Below are 15,889 nucleotides of genomic sequence, written 5' to 3' on the forward strand. Positions count from 1 at the left end.
GCTCTCCTGGACCCAGTGGTGTACTGGCCATCGGGCATACAGGGACAAATCCCAGTGGGCCGCCGCATCGGTGGGCTGTCAAAAAATCCACACAGTTCAGGAGCGTCCGGGTGGCATGGTGGTCTATTCTGCTGCCTACCAACACAGGGATCGCCAATTCGAATCTCCGTGTTACCTCCGGCTTGGTCGGGCATCCCTACAGACACAATTTGCCATGTCTGCGGGTGGGAAGCCGGGTGTGGGTATGTGTCCTGGTCGCTGCACTAGCGCCTCCTCTGGTCGGTTGGGGTCCCTGTTTGAGGGGGGGGATGTAATGTATTTAAAACGGGGCCAAGTCTCAGTTGGGAGCCAGCTTGTTTATTCCGCAATGTGAACAGAGCAACGGGTGCTGTGCAGGGACAGAACAGACTGCAGCTATGGAAGGCAAACACAATATGTTACATCTACCCTCTTAAGCACAAATATACTTTCATTGAACTTTACCTGTGTAAATAAGCAAAATACCTGTGTAAATCTAGATGTGATTCCACACACAATAACTTGGAAGGAGTGTTTCCCAGCGCTTCACTTTCCCAAGGTGAGAAAAACAACTCACACATAAATCACTTGTAGATTCAGTCTATCAGGAGGCTTCATAACTCATCTCATCTCATTTCATCTCATCTCATCTCCAGCCGCTTTTCCGGGGTCGGGTCGCGGTGGCAGCAAGCTACGTAGGGCACTCCAGGCATCCCTCTCCCCAGCAACGCCCTCCAACTCCTCCTGGGGGATCCCAAGGCGTTCCCAGGCCAGATTGGACATGTAGTCCCTCCAGCGAGTTCTGGGTGTACCCCAGGGTCTCCCAGTTGGCCGTGCCCAGTAAACCTCCAAAGGAAGTCGCCCAGGAGGCATCCTAATCAGATGCCCGAGCCATCTCAACTGGCTCCTTTCGATGCGAAGGAGCAGCGGCTCTACTCCGAGCTCCCTTCACAACTCTTCACAACTCTGCCCCGCCTAATAGTAAGCTGTCAGCTGGCCAGGCTTGAGAGGGGCTCAAAGGTATTTCAGGTGGTGAGTGCAGCAGTTCAGGAAGAGCTAGAGGTTGTGGCTCCTTCTCAGTTGGCGCATCTGATAGTTCAGTCCAAGGTTCATCCCGAACCCACTGGCATGGAGCGGCTGCAGTGCTTTTGCAGAGGTGTTGGCTGTTGCGGCGGTACTCCCTTGTTTCCATGTTAAATATAATGTAGTTTTATAATGCAAATAATTATGAAAGAAAAGCGTTTTTCAGTCTGTGAGCACCTGTCAGCAGCCATTAAAAAGTGGTTCCAAATGGTATTTGGTTGATTTCTGCCTGAATACACACATATGTGTACTTCCTGGGTGAGGGGCACCAGCCAAACGATACCTTATGTAAGCCCTCAAACTTTTGGCAAGCAGATGACCTGAGGCTACTGTCTGATTGGTTTCTTAAGATTTTCCATGGGGCGCACTCCCACTTTTATTGGCAGTGAATTAGTATTTTTTTAATGTTTTTTGATCATGGGTGTCAATCATGTTTACAGTCACCACCACACCTCGTCTCAACTGTCAATCATCCACCGTCTACGAACCCTGATAAAATCTATAGGCTACATTGTCCTTCTTAATAACTCTGCGACTGTGTGGACATTAAAGCAGCTGTCAGGTTTGCTGAACCAAGCTGCGCCACCCCAAATTTTTTTAGCACCAGCCGCCTCTGCTTAACATGTACTCTCACATGGTGGGGGGCACTACTATACGTAGTCCTTTGTATACAACTCCATCAGATAACACAAGCTGGCTTCTTGAGTCCCAATATGGCTGAACAGGAATTAGCACTTACCGTCTGGGTTCTGGCCAGCCATGCTGAATTGTCTGTTGGAGACAGCTGAGCTCTTCTTTTGTGCACTCCTACAGTTCTGTGCACTCCTGGTCGCTAACTGTAACAAAGTTGAGCATGGAGACACACTCTGGGGCCAGGCCATCCATCTCAGGCATGCTCTCTGGAAGCTGTGCTCTGGACAGTGTGTCAGGCAGCTCCATGTCCTTTCCTCTCCTGTACTTGACTGTTAAATCATACCATGTAGTCGAAGACGCCTTCCCTGGATGCGCATGGGGGTAGACCGCAGAGATTATTTTAAAAAGATATCTTTGAGAGGCTTGTGGTCATTGTATACTGTGGCATGCGTTCCCGATGTGTGGTTGTGAAACGTGACACAGGCATGCACGATGGAGAGCGTCTCTTTTTCAATTTGCGCATAGCGTGTTTCTGTGGCAGTCAGAGACCTGGATGAAAAGGCAACGAGGAGACTGTCCTGCAGCTAAACCACTCCTAGTCCACTGCTTCGGGCATCGCAGTATATTTCGACAGGCTTTGCGGGGTCGAAAAACGTCAGCACTGGAGGATGCGCACACAACTCATTGAGTTTGTCAAAAGCTCGCTGCTGTGCTGGCTGAGAGACTTCTGACACCATGTAATGTCTTTAAAACGGAACACGTCTCAGTTGGGAGCCAGCTCGTTTATTCCGCAATGTGAACACGGCTATGGGTGCTATGTAGGGACGGAACAGACTGCAGCCGCGGAAGGCGAACACAATATGTTACGGGGGAGCTGGGGGGAACAGCGTGATCTTCCCACGCGCTACGCCCCCCTGGCGAAACTCCTCACTGTCAGGGGAAGAGAAGCGACCGGCAACTCCACATGTATCGGAGGAGGCATGTGGTAGTCTGCAGCCCTCCCCCGGATGCGATATTATGAACCCTACATAGGCCTCGCCAAAATCCCGTTTCTGGCTTTGTCACGTGTGCGCCACCGTAGCAACGCGAAAATATGTTGTTATGGGGTTAGCGCTCATCAAGGAAACGCTGTACACCCACAATTTAACCTGTCTAAGTTATCCACAATCAACTTTCTTAAATGTGAGAAAGTCTATTTATTAGATATATGTTCATTTTCAGACAACTAACGTTACTTACCTCCGTTCTGTTGTTGACAGCCAGCAGTCCGAAATTACAAAAGCAGCCAGCTGTCCAAAATTGCGAAAAATACAAAATTACAAAATTGAAGGTAGCTAACGTTAGCTTTGCTTCGCACCGAGTTGATAGTTGATTGTTTCCTTAGCAACGCAGCGGAAATCCGGCGTCCGTTCGCGAGATTTGGGACAGGGTACGGGATTTTGGCGAGGGCTATGTAGGGTTCATAATATCGCTTCCGGGACTGGGCCCACTGCCCAATCACAACCAAGCTAGTTAATGCGCGTTAACGTTCGACTAATGCAAAAGTAGCGCGCAGCAGTGAGATGGCTTACGAAAGGCATGGACAAGAAAATGTCAAAAACGAGCGAAAAGGGAAGCAGGCAGGCATTAGAGGCACAGCCTTCCAAATGTAAACAAGCACGGACCCGGCGGCACCTACGCTGCGCGTACAGGTGGAGCAGGGCAGTGTGCAATAAGAAAGGCGGGGAACCAGCAAGTAGCGATTATGTTCCAGGGATTAGTCATATCCTAAAATTGTCAAGAGTAAAACTAGGCTAACTATAAAGCTAGCTAGCTTTGGCACGTTCTCACCGCTCTAACGTTATTTGCTGTCCTCCGTGTGTCCGTACACAGCGAGCGCGCCCTACATTGGGGGGGGGGGGGCGACGACATACTGTTTGGGCATCGCCACCCTCTAGTGGTCACCAACGATATTTAAGAGGAGTAGACTGAGGCGGTATAAAATGGACGCTAAATTATATAGGCTAGGCTACATGTTCCGTTAAAATTGCTGTAACTTTTTGGTTACAAAACGACCCCAACTAATAGGCTACTCGTCTAACCCATACCGATGGCAGCATGTCTGTGCCCACTGAAACGTGTCCTGGAATAGACCTATGCTACTTTCCATTGCAAAAGCCTTTGAATACGTTCAGGATCACCTGTCAGCAATTATATTATTGTAATGCTATGGTTCGACACTATAAATATAGTCTCCTTTACAGTCTCCGGGGCGAAGATAAACTACTCGGATACAATCGAGTTCCGCTGACTTCTTCACTTCTCCAGCCAAACGGCACGGTCTGGAACGATACCAACTCTGCGTACGGTTCGCTTAAGCCACGCCCCCTCTCTCGCCCTCTCACCCCCCCCCCTCTCTCGCTCTCCCGCGCGTCCCCCACGAAAAATGCTCCCACCAGGAACACTCCCTCGGAACTAAAACAAAGCGGTCAAACCCGCATAACTACTATACACTGACTAACAATACATGTTATATTACCCGTACGTTCTCCATTTTTAAAATAACCAATAACAGAACATTATTTAATCCTGAACTCAATCTTAACTTTACATCGTTACCAGCAAGGACTAGGATGCTAAATCTGGTGAACTGTGTCCTGTCCTACCCCAACTGTAACGGACTGTCGGATGTAATAAACCCTCACACACACATGCCCCTTAGATACATGACGACATGTGTCTGATAAGACACAGACATAGAAACAGACGCTGACATGTGTTCGACAACACATAAATAGATGGAGCTTATCAGTTTAGTTTAGCAGTTATAGCAATAAAGGAGAAGACTGGCAAAAAGGGGGAGAACGCACCAAGAAGGGTGTAGTCGAGGGAGTATGTGAGGCAGATAATAGCAGTGTGTATGTGAAGTGTCCACCTCTTAAGTGCACGCGGGATGAATCCCAATAAATTCTGCTGTGTGAGATCCACGCATTAACATAGCTAATTTACTTTTTGTGATATTGAAATTCATATCCGTAATGATGTTAAGCATACAAGTTTTTTTTGTTTAAAGTAATATTGATCACTGGTAAGAGCAAGAAACTTTACTTGGGGGAAAAAAAGAAGAAAAAAAAGAAAAGAAAATATGTAACAAGTTTGTTGTTCCGGAGACCAATTTGAGTGTGACACACAATAACAGCGTAAACTGGCTAGAATTGAATGTAACGTGCAGTCTGTTTATGTGAATAAAGACATAAGTAAGTTCCAAGTGCTTTAACCATCCATTCTGTGTAGTTTAAGAAGAACAGAAGAGAATGATACATGGTGAACATTTAACATTTGATTTCAATTACCAGCAGAGTTGGATTCAAAAAGAGGCTGAGAGAATATGTAATGCAGCAAGAGATTGTTATAGATCTATAACAATCTCTTTCTAATTTTTATGTCTGTTTGCTGTATTCTGTTGTCATGAGTTATATCTGCATTATTTTAAATAATAAATTAAAAAAATTCTCATTTACGGTAACTTTTTTTCTAACTGGTTATGTTGGGTATATAGAATTTCGTGTAGTGCTCAAAACTGTTTGACAAGTTTAGTTTTGTGTGAGGTTTCTGGTTATTGCTGTTATATTGATATATGTTCTGTTTTTGCTTGTTTTTCTTAAATTGTAACTGTTGTACTGTTTGACCCCAGGAAGAATAGTTGCTGCTGAGGCAATGACTAATGGGGATCTGAGATAAATAAATAAATAGTGCCTCCTCTCAGCAAACAGGCTGTGCAGCCACTCACGGGCCCCGCAGTCATGCAGACACCCCACGACCAAAAGAACAGCCGGGGCCCAAACATCCATAACCTCAGAGGAACACAGCCCACAGCGGTGCCAGGAGCCTGCAGAGCAACAACCCCGCACCCCCACCACAAATCCCCAGGCACAGGGCGCACATCTATCCATCAATCTATGTTATTCATAGATACTTAGCTTACCCACAGTAAGAAAGCAGTCTGCAGTCGAGGGTCTGAATGAGCTCTCTGTATTTGCAAGGCAGGTTTGTATGTCTTCTTAAGCGGTAGAGGAACAATCCATGTTTTATACATAAGGACATGAGAGCACTGAGTTCATGTCTGCTCCCCACCTGCAACTGCCTTGAGGCCTTGATTCTCTTCTAATGGACTTCACACCTTCCCTAGAAAACCACGAGTGACCTCTTGTGGCAGTTTGTGCAATCGCCAAAGCCCTGAAAACATTTGTATGCTAAACAAGAAATTAGTTCTAACACCCACAACAATGAATACAACACAATCTATATGTTGTCTGTCTTGATCTGAAATACAGGAGAGTCTAGAGAAGAGTCATTCAGACTGGATGAGGGGACAATCACCTTTAACTCAGCAGTGTTGTATTGCAAAGCAAACCTGCTTACACACAACCAACTCTCCATGGCACATGGTTCAGTGTGAAATAGAAAAGTGGCTTCAGACTGTCTTTTTTTTCCACTGCCGAGACAAATGAATGATCAAATAATCACATTCAGCCAGTTCAACATGACTTTTACCTTGTTTTGTGCAGCTCGGTACTCTGATCAAAACCACTTGGGATTGGGCCAAGAGGCAAAATGAAACATGGCCTGTCGTTTCCAGTTTAGTTGTCTCTCTATGGCTGACCTCTGACCTCATGTGGTACAAAAGAGTCATCACACTTTTTGTCATGCAAGTCCTCTAAGTAACAGATGTACAGTCTTATAGATGAAATTTAGTAATGCATTTTGACATACATCATATAATTTAGAATTATCAATGTATATATTAGTATGACATAATGATCACCACCGACATTACTTAAAAACCGCCAGCTTTATTATAAAACATACTCTATATACAATTTGCGCTGAAAAAATGTCTTACTTCAGAGGATTAATGAAAAAAAAATAGAGATCTACAGAGACAACAGATCTAATATCAAACTCTCTGGAATTTAAAATTCATTGAATGTCACACACACGTTCATCAGTATAACATAGTGCATAAGGTTGTGAGACTGCAACAGATGGACCTGACAAATTCACTTATTTACAAAATAGCTCAACTTTTGGCCAAATCAACCTCACAAACAGCAGTGCAGCAAACAACAGATGAGATTTATTCAAGGTTGACAAAATTGTGCTCAAAAAAACTACTGTATACAAAAAACTTTTATTGTGTATATTTCAGAGATATAAGTGGCCTTACCTGATACCTACTAGCTCGTCAAATATTATCCATTGGGGACTTAGGATTTTCCCCCACATGGTAGAAACTGACCTTAACCTGGTCAGTCACATGACAATATAATGGGGAGACTGGCCAGCTAACATCTACTGATGACCTTCGAAAAAAAAATTATGATCAATTCTTATAACCCTTCCATAAATACAGCTCGAGAATATGACAGAAGGCTGATCTTAGTGTGGGAGGCTATCCATACCAAGCTTTGTACACTGCAGGGTCCCAGTGGACGGATGTGTTTGCAGTCTGTTTTTTATCACGGTGGACTTGAAGACAAACAGGTTCACCAGTAAACAAGTTCGATCCGTCTCTCTGGGGCCTCAACTCACCCGGCAAACTTTGTTTTGGGGAGATAAACAAAAAAGACGGAAAATGTCAAAGGTGATTTGGGTGAGACGGCCACCCCGCTAACAACTAGATGAAGACTCTGAATCATCATGAAAACCAGGTAAGGTGAAAATCTTACATAAAACGAGATGGAATAAAACAGAAACTGTCGTGTCACCAATTCAGTCAACCCAATCTAAATCTGAATCCAAATTCAGTGGGATTTCATTAATATACCATTACCTGTCACAATTCATTGGCTTAAATAATGATTTTCTTTCCATTTTCTGAGGAGTCTGTCGTTGCCTAATATGTCCCTTCTGTATCACTAAAGGCTCCTCGCACCTTCAGGGAAACAACACAAAACCAACAACCAGTAAAAACAAATCCAACCACTTAGGTAAATATCTGCTTGGCTTTGTGAGGGGAAGTTAAGTAGGGACTGTTTTTGTCTTGTTGGTGTGTGTGTGGTGGGGGAATTGGGGTATGGTCGGCAGAATGTGAAAACACAGAAATGTTAAGTTTAAATATCAACAGGCATGTCAACATGTCTTACTCAATGATGGTTTTTGTTGGTGTCTTCATCAACTCTTTGACATCGTTTGACCTAGGAAAGGATATGTAAAGAACAGAACTATCATCTGCTCACAGATGTTCCAACAATGATATAAGTGTAAGATAAATACCCTGTAAAGACTCTTACCTCATCGGCTTATTACTTCTTTTTAACCATAACAAGAGGAAAACAGCCACCACAATACAACCACCAACTACAGTGACTTTTATGATAATACCTGAGGGAAAAAAGGCAGTAATTACTAGTATGGAATATGACATTCAAACTGAGAGCACTTCAACAGGAATACTGAACACTGAGGACTATTAAAAACAAAAATGTAATGAAACCACTCTCACTGCACATTTATTACTCACATTCAGACCCATCTCTCTCACCACTCTCCATGTTTCTTTACTCAAACATTGAAATCAAAATGGAAAGAATATTAAAGTATCTCTTACCCACAAGTGGTGTTCTGCTGGCATTAGAAAATGTCTCAGACAACTCCCTGACATCGCCTGAAAACATGTGTACCACACACCCCACCTGTGTGCAGTTGCTCTTGGACATCAACAATGTGGCGCTGGCAGTGACAGTGACTGTCCCGTTGGGGTTGGTGAGGGTGTCGGTGGTGTAGTTTGAGGAACAGAAGGCCTGTCCAGGGATCTTCAGCATTACGGTTGGAGGAGGCTGCCCTGTGGCTGAGCAGGACACGGCTGAATTTGAGTTCATGATGCGTAATATGGGTTCATGTTGTTCTGCAAAGTGAAAAGAAGATTCTAGTTTAATTAAGATTCTCTAACACAGATTTGGGCTAAACACCAGGTTTTTGGCAACAACACTGATCTGGACTATTCATCCTGGTGCCATCAGAGGGTTGGTAAGGTTCAGTCTACCTCACTATGTCCATCTACAGTAGTCTGTCTAGTTTGTGACAGGTGACACTAAACCTTTAGCACACTGCAAAGTATTTTTGCAGATGAAAAAAAAAACACAAACGACTTTGTCTCCTTCGTGTGGCCTGATTGATTCACAATAAATACAATTTCCCACTATACATTTGAAGTAGCAGTCAGTGCAGGAAAAATCCCCAGCAAAGATATAGAAGTTGATTCACTCTGTATCAACATGTGACATATTCTCTCTACCTATCTGTGCATTGATGCTGTACACAGTCTTTACCATAGACTTTGAGGCAGGTGTGCTCAGTGAGCGAGCCTTCAGGGAAGGCATTAAACAGACACATGTAGCAGCACTCATCCTGTTTTTCCACCCTGTTGATAATTATGGAGATGTTCTGCAGCCCGGCATGCTGGATCTTCACTTTCTCTTGATATTGCAGGTTGACCTTGGAGCCGGAGAAATTGCTGTAAGTGGCAATATCATCTACCCCATCAGGTAAAATCTTTTGCCAGGTAACTTGGACCACATCTCTGGACTCCAGTAGCTGGCATCTTAAGTGGGCCTGTTCTCCTACTGCTGCTTTTACAATCCCCTGGGTTCTGATCAGCTCTGGTAGACCTGGAAGGCGTAAATTATTTTTAAATGGATGGATTTTACCCACATTACATACAGCACACCACCAGTTCCCATTACTTGATGTATACCAGAAACATGACAGAACTGTGCACCCGTCACATCAAGATTGCTTGATTCTCCACATATATTGCCAGTTTCTATAAATGCAAAGGTCACATAGTTGAAATTTACCAGTAGAATTTAATTTTGCATTGATAACAGAGAAAGTCTTAACCTGGCTAACAACCATAGTGAACTGTAAACAACGCAGTGCAAATTAAATAAGTGCTCCTCAATACTGTAAAAACATTTATGGGATGATTGCTGAGAATAATAAAGAAAAAATATTTAAACTTCCAGGTTAGAATTGTTATCCTTTTTATCTCTGTGCAATTTTTCCATGCAGGTTAGGTGAATCATCCGTACGGAATTGTCCCGGATGGATGGATTTTATTCCCCTCTGTTTTACTGTTACAGAAAACAAAATCAACAGCTGCAAGTTGCAGCCTGAAATTCAACAGAATCCAAACCTGCAACAGGACAAAACGTGTAATTTATTATAACAAATTGTAAAAATGTCACTCAAAGATTTTCCAGTCAGTATGTCAAGGTGTTCAAAGTTAGCAAGTTAGGGTGATCAAGGATAGAGATGGAAATATGCTGACAAGCGAGGAGAGTGTGCTGAGAAGGTGGAAGGAGTACTTGGAGGGGTTGATGAATGAAGAAAATGAGAGAAAAGGTTGGATGATGTGGGGATAGTGAATCAGGAAGTGCAGTGGGTTAAGAAAGGAGGAAGTGAGGGCAGCTTTGAAGAGGATGAAGAGTGGAAAGGCGGTTGGTGCAGATGACATACCTGTGGAGGCATGGGAGTGATTAGGAGAGATGGCAGTGGGGTTTTTAACTAGATTGTTTAACACAATCTTGGAAAGTGAGAGGATACCTAGCAGTGGTGAAGAAGCACGCTATTACTGATTTTCAAGAATAAGGATGATGTGCAGAACTGTAGCAACTACAGAGGTATAAAGTTGATCAGCCACAGCATGCAGATTTGGGAAAGAGTAATAGAAGCTAGGTTAAGAGGAGAGGTGATGGTCAGCGAGCAGCAGTATGGTTTCATGCCATGAAAGAGCACCACAGATGTGATGTTTGCTTTGAGAATGTTGATGGAGAAGTACAGAGAAGGCCAGAAGGAGTTACATTGTGTCTTTGTAGATTTAGAGAAAGTATACGACAGGGTGCCGAGAGAGGAGGTGTGGCATTGTGTGAGGAAGTCTGGAGTTGTAGAGAAGTATGTAGGAGTGATGCAGGATATGTATAAGGGAAGTGTGACAATGGTGAGGTGTACAGTTGGAATGACAGATGGGTTCAAGGTGGAGGTGGGATTACATCAAGGATCGGCTCTGAGCCCTTTCTTGTTTGCAGTGGTGATGGACAGGTTGACGGACGAGATCAGGCAGGAGTCTCCGTGGACTATATTTGCGGAGGACATTGTAATCTGTAGTGAGAGTAGGGTGCAGGTTGCGGAGAGCCTGGAGAGGTGGAGGTATGCACTGGAGAGAAAAGGAATGAAAGTCAGGAGGAGCAAGACAGAATAACTATGCGTGAACGAGAGGGAGGACAGCGGAATGTTGAGGATGCAAGGAGTAGAGGTGACGAAGGCATATGAGTTTAAATACTTGGGGTCAACTGTACAAAGTAAGGGGGAGTGCAGAAGAGAGGTGAAGAAGAGAGTGCAGGCAGCAAGAGTTAAAGGGAAGGTTTACAAGATGTTTGTGAGACCAGCTATGTTGTATGGTTTGGAGACAGTGGCACTGACGAAAAGACAGGAGGCGGAGCTGGAGGTGGCAGAGTTGAAGATGCTAAACTTTTCATTGGGAGTGACGAAGAAGGACAGGATTAGGAATGAGAAACTTTACAGGGACAGCTCAGGTTGGACGGTTTGGAGACAAAGCAAGAGAGGAAAGATTGAGACGGTTTGGACATGTGTGGAGGAGAGATGCTGGGAATGTTGGGAGAAGGATGCTGAATATGGAGCTGCCAGGGAAGAGGAGAAGAGGAAGGTCAAAGAGGAGGTTTATGGATGCGGTGAGGGAGGACATGCAGGTGGCTGGCGTGACAGCGGAAGACGCAGAAGACAGGAAGAAATGGAAACGGGTGATCCGCTGTGGCGCCCCCTAACGGGAGCAGCCGAAAGTAGCAGTATTTCAAGTGTTCAAAATGCCAGCATTTTAAAAAATAAATCACATAAAACTTTTTCTCTTTCTCTTATTTTTTAAAAATATTGTATCGCCTCGCTACATTTGAAGGTTTGAAAAAATGAAAACGAGCCACCATTCTTGACAAGCTGACACGTGTTGTTGTTGTTAAGATTATTTTTTAGGCATTTCTCGAATTTACTAACAGCGATTGTCGATCGTCGTGCACAGGTACACGCTCTACCAGGTCACCCACATGGCGCGTGCTCTTTTAAGATGCATGTTTCTGATAATTTAGCATTCAATGATCACATGTCGTGGTACTATTAAACATAAATATGTAAATATGAATCTTACCTTTAGGAAAGCCAAAACATAAAATTGATAGCAAGGTTATCCCGCGGGAGCTCATGTTTTAATTTAATACAAATAAAATTGACTTGACTTTACATGACTCGACAACGGGAAGTAAATTTAAAATAACCGCCAATAGCTTCACCGACTCGTCCATATGAGGTGTGGGTGGGGCCACACTCCAGAAGCTGCCTCTGATTGGCTAGTGTTAGCCAATCCGCTTGTTAATGTCTCGCCTCCGGATTTGAACAGTGCGAACAGATCGGCTTTTAAAAGCTGAAGTTGGCGTTTCTTTGCGTGAGCATTAACACATTTGTGCTTAACCCTAAACAAGGAAGGTGGATGAGATAAATTACTATGAAAAATGCCACAGTTTTATGCATTAACTGTATGTGTTCTACACTGAATGAATGAATGAAGATTTATTTCAAACACGTAAATAAGCAGCAGTCATTGGGCGGCTGGCGGGGAGACGCCCTGGACAGACCGCCAGTCCATCACAGCGGCTCCGGCATCCCCGCGACCCCGATTGGGATAGGCGGCTTGCATAATGGATAATGGATGGATGGATGTAAATAAGCAGGATATAATTTACAGATAAGCCATTGCCAATAATCTGAATTGATCAATAAATTCACACATCAAACTCAGCGAACAAATCTCCATATACATCAGATTAGTTGTTACAGGTTCGAAAAGGAGGATGAGGAAGTGCACTTATTTTTTCCTACCCCTCATCACCAACTCTTAAATTAATTCAGTTACATTACAAAAAGAAAAAGAAATGTTTATATAACAAAAATATATATAAAACCCAGGTATCACTTGGTGTCATATGAAGGAAAATGAAAGAAAAAAAATGTTTGGAATAAGGAATGTTTGGAGATAAGTAAAACTTTAACAGCTAACACAACTCTTCATCATCCTTCATTATCTCTTGATAATCACACCTTTGTACTTCTTCTTGAATTGCGTAATGTTTGTGCTTTGTTTGAGTTCCATGCTCGAACTGTTCCACAGTTTTACCCCCCAGATTGAAATGTCCATGCTCTTCAAATCATTTCTCAAGTTTAATTTCCCTCTCAAATTACATTCCCCTTCTCTATCTGAGATTATTTTTTGCATATTACTCGGTAGTAGATTGTTTCTTGCTTTGAACATTATTTGTGCTGTGTTAAATTCTACTAAATCCCTGAACTTCAAGGCACTTGACTTTATCCATCCTTATGGCTCTTTTTTGTAGTATACATAATGGTTGTGGGTGGTATGATGGCGCAGCGGTTAGCGTGGTGGCCTCCATAGTCCAACCTTGGGGGTCATCCCGGGTCGTCCTCTGTGTGGAGTTTGCATGCAGTTATTCTATCAGCCCATCACTATGAAATGCTGACGTCTTGTCTGGACTACCTGTTCAGACAGAATCACCTAGGTGTAATCTAAAGTCCAGAGTGTCTTTCTAGATGTGACTCCAATCTCAGCAGAAGAGATGGCAAATAAAAAAAGGTGTGACAGTGTTGAAAAGGGTTAAATACTACACTCTTCATGGATGGCAAAAACATGTCCCTGAAAATTAACTGGAACCTTGGTGTATGTGAGGTACTGAGCTAAGTGTGGAAAGTGACCGTGTCATATGGGGATTCAGAGTGGTTATACCTTGTGTGCTTAGACCTCAAATGTTGAAAGAACTGCATGAACATCATCTAGGTGTGGTAAAAATTAAAAACACTGCTCGTTGCCTTTTTTGGTGGCCTAACCTTGATAAGGACATTAAGAATCTTGTGAGCACATGTCAGTTATGCCAGGTGAACAGAAACAAACCAGCCACTGCTCCGGTGCATCCGTGGAGATGAGCAGAGGGACCGTGGCAGCAGATTCATGTGGATTTCGCAGAGAAAGGGAAACAAATTTCTTGTGTTAAACGACGACTTTTCCAAATGGCCGCAAGTGGTTTTAATGACAAACACCACTGCTGAAGACTGTAGAGGTATTGAGGGGGTTCTTATGGACTTGTACGGGAACTTTTAACAGACAATGGTCCACCTTTTCAGGCAAAATTTTTTCAGGAGTTTCTGAAAAACAATGAGCTGAAACACATTCGATCAGCTCCATATACCACCCATCTTCAAATTGAGCTGCAGGATTTTCGCTACTTCCCAGAAAGTTGAAAATAATAATAGGTTTTACCTAATTTGGTAAGCTGCAACACAAGCCTTGACAGTATAGCAAATTACAATGTACAGTACCCCCCTCACACACAAGAGAGAGAGAGAGAGAGAGAGAGAGAGAGAGAGAGAGAGAGAGAGAGAGAGAGAGAGAGAGAGAGAGAGAGAATATATATAAATAAATGCCGGCATGAAATGTGTTACATACAGTAATAATCCAGTCTCTCACAGACTGAGGAAATCAAGACTGATGATGACTTTCTAGCAGTTAGCTCCATTGAGAGCCATGTGTTCTGGTCTGCAAGCTCCTGAGGGCGTTCTGGTAGAAAGGCTGCTTCGGCCTCTTTTAATACAATGGCTGTCAATGAAGGGGGCACCAAAGCACTTATGAAGTGAAGCAAGGTCTCATTCAGCTGCTTCTGACACTGTTAAACACGGCGAGTGCAGAATAAATTTGATTCTAGAGTAGCCCCTAAAACAGCTATGTACACCAGTAAACATTTTATTATTCTCCATATTATTATAACATTATTTTTACATCTTGAAAATTGATGAGAAGAGTCACACAGATAGGATGAGGAGACAACTACATTTAACTCAGTTTAACTCAGCGTAGTGTTGTGTTGGAACGCAAACCTGCTTACACACAACTCTCCATGGCACATGGCTGAGTGTGAAATAGAAAAGTGGCTTCAGACTGTCTTTATTCCACTGCCGAGACAAATGACTGACCAAATAATCAAATTCAGCCAGTCAACATGACTTTTAACTTGTCTTGTGCAGCTCTGATACTCTGATCAGAATCACTTGGGATTGGGCTGAGGAGCGGCCAAATGAAACATGGCCTGTCGTTTCCAGTTCAGTTGTCTCTCTATGGCTGACCTCTGACCTCATGTGGTACATGTTGTCTCTCTATGGTTGTCTTTCAGTTGTCTCTCTACGGCTGACCTCTGACCTCATGTGGTAATATCCTGGGTAAGACACTAAACTGCAACTGCAGGCTGTAGAGGGGTAGCACCTTACCTCAGCAAGGGCCCTTTGGCTAAGGACGACGTCCCTACTCATAGATCTGGTCCTCCTGCATGCCTGTATGGTACTTCCCATGGTGCCCAGTCCAGCCAACACATTGGGATAGGACAAGGGAACTCTGATTTCAAAGCCACTCACTGCCTTGTGGGTTTATGCCTCTTTAGGCAAAGGTTAGGAGAAGGTAACTCTGAATTCAAATTCCCGGGCAGAGTCTACCCAGCTGTCAGTACACCATTCCCCGGGCGCTGCACGGCGGCTGCCCACTGCTCCTAGCTACACAGCTAAGATGGGTTAAACGCAGAGAGTGAATTTCATTGTATGTATGTACAAATGACAAAAAAAAAAAGTATTCTATTCTATTCTACAAAAGGGTCACCACACTTTTTGTCACAGAACATTCCTTTAAGTAACAGATGTACAATTTTATAGAGAACATTTAGCAATGTATTATAATATACATCATATAATTTAGTATTATCAATGTATAGATTAGTATATGACATAATGATCACCACCTACATTATATAAAAACCACCAGCTTTATTATAAAACATACTCTATATACAATATATAATTTAAACAAATGTCTTACTTTGCAGGATTAATGAAAAAAATAGAGATTTACAAAGAAAATAGATCTGATATCAAAATCTGTTAACAATTAAGTATTCAGTGCAAATACATCATCATCATCATCATCATCAGTTCCGTAACCTATGGAGGTCGTAGGAGCACAGCTGATGACTCAACAGGTTGAGTCATCATTGTGTTT

General features: G+C 43.3%; 1 protein-coding gene and 1 long non-coding RNA gene across 2 annotated transcripts; both read right to left on the reverse strand.

Annotated features, from left to right (window-relative positions):
• Positions 1-7,620: 7,620 nt before the first annotated feature.
• LOC130131459 (uncharacterized) lies at positions 7,621-8,065 on the reverse strand. Its single transcript, XR_008812382.1, has 3 exons — positions 8,007-8,065; positions 7,860-7,910; positions 7,621-7,648 (listed from the first exon to the last, which is right to left on the reverse strand). It is a non-coding gene; the product is annotated as an uncharacterized LOC130131459 (long non-coding RNA).
• A 91-nt stretch (positions 8,066-8,156) lies between these two features.
• LOC130131823 (OX-2 membrane glycoprotein-like) lies at positions 8,157-12,931 on the reverse strand. Its single transcript, XM_056301601.1, has 4 exons — positions 12,880-12,931; positions 9,045-9,383; positions 8,324-8,620; positions 8,157-8,182 (listed from the first exon to the last, which is right to left on the reverse strand). The coding sequence occupies exons 1-4, from the start codon at positions 12,929-12,931 to the stop codon at positions 8,157-8,159; spliced, it is 714 nt and encodes a 237-aa protein (XP_056157576.1).
• Between the last annotated feature and the right edge of the window lie 2,958 nt (positions 12,932-15,889).

Source organism: Lampris incognitus, chromosome 21, assembly GCF_029633865.1.
Source record: "Lampris incognitus isolate fLamInc1 chromosome 21, fLamInc1.hap2, whole genome shotgun sequence".
In the NCBI taxonomy this organism is placed as follows: domain Eukaryota; kingdom Metazoa; phylum Chordata; class Actinopteri; order Lampriformes; family Lampridae; genus Lampris; species Lampris incognitus.

Excerpts from the sequence above, each read along its gene's own strand:
- LOC130131823 (XM_056301601.1), bottom strand. The coding sequence starts at position 12,931 with ATGGAACTCAAACAAAGCACAAACATTACGCAATTCAAGAAGAAGTAC. Across the intron at positions 9,384-12,879 it reads ATTCAAGAAGAAGTACAAAG|GTCTACCAGAGCTGATCAGA; the intron begins GTGTGATTATCA and ends TACGCCTTCCAG. Across the intron at positions 8,183-8,323 it reads CAGCAGAACACCACTTGTGG|TCCTCAGTGTTCAGTATTCC; the intron begins GTAAGAGATACT and ends TGTTTTTAATAG.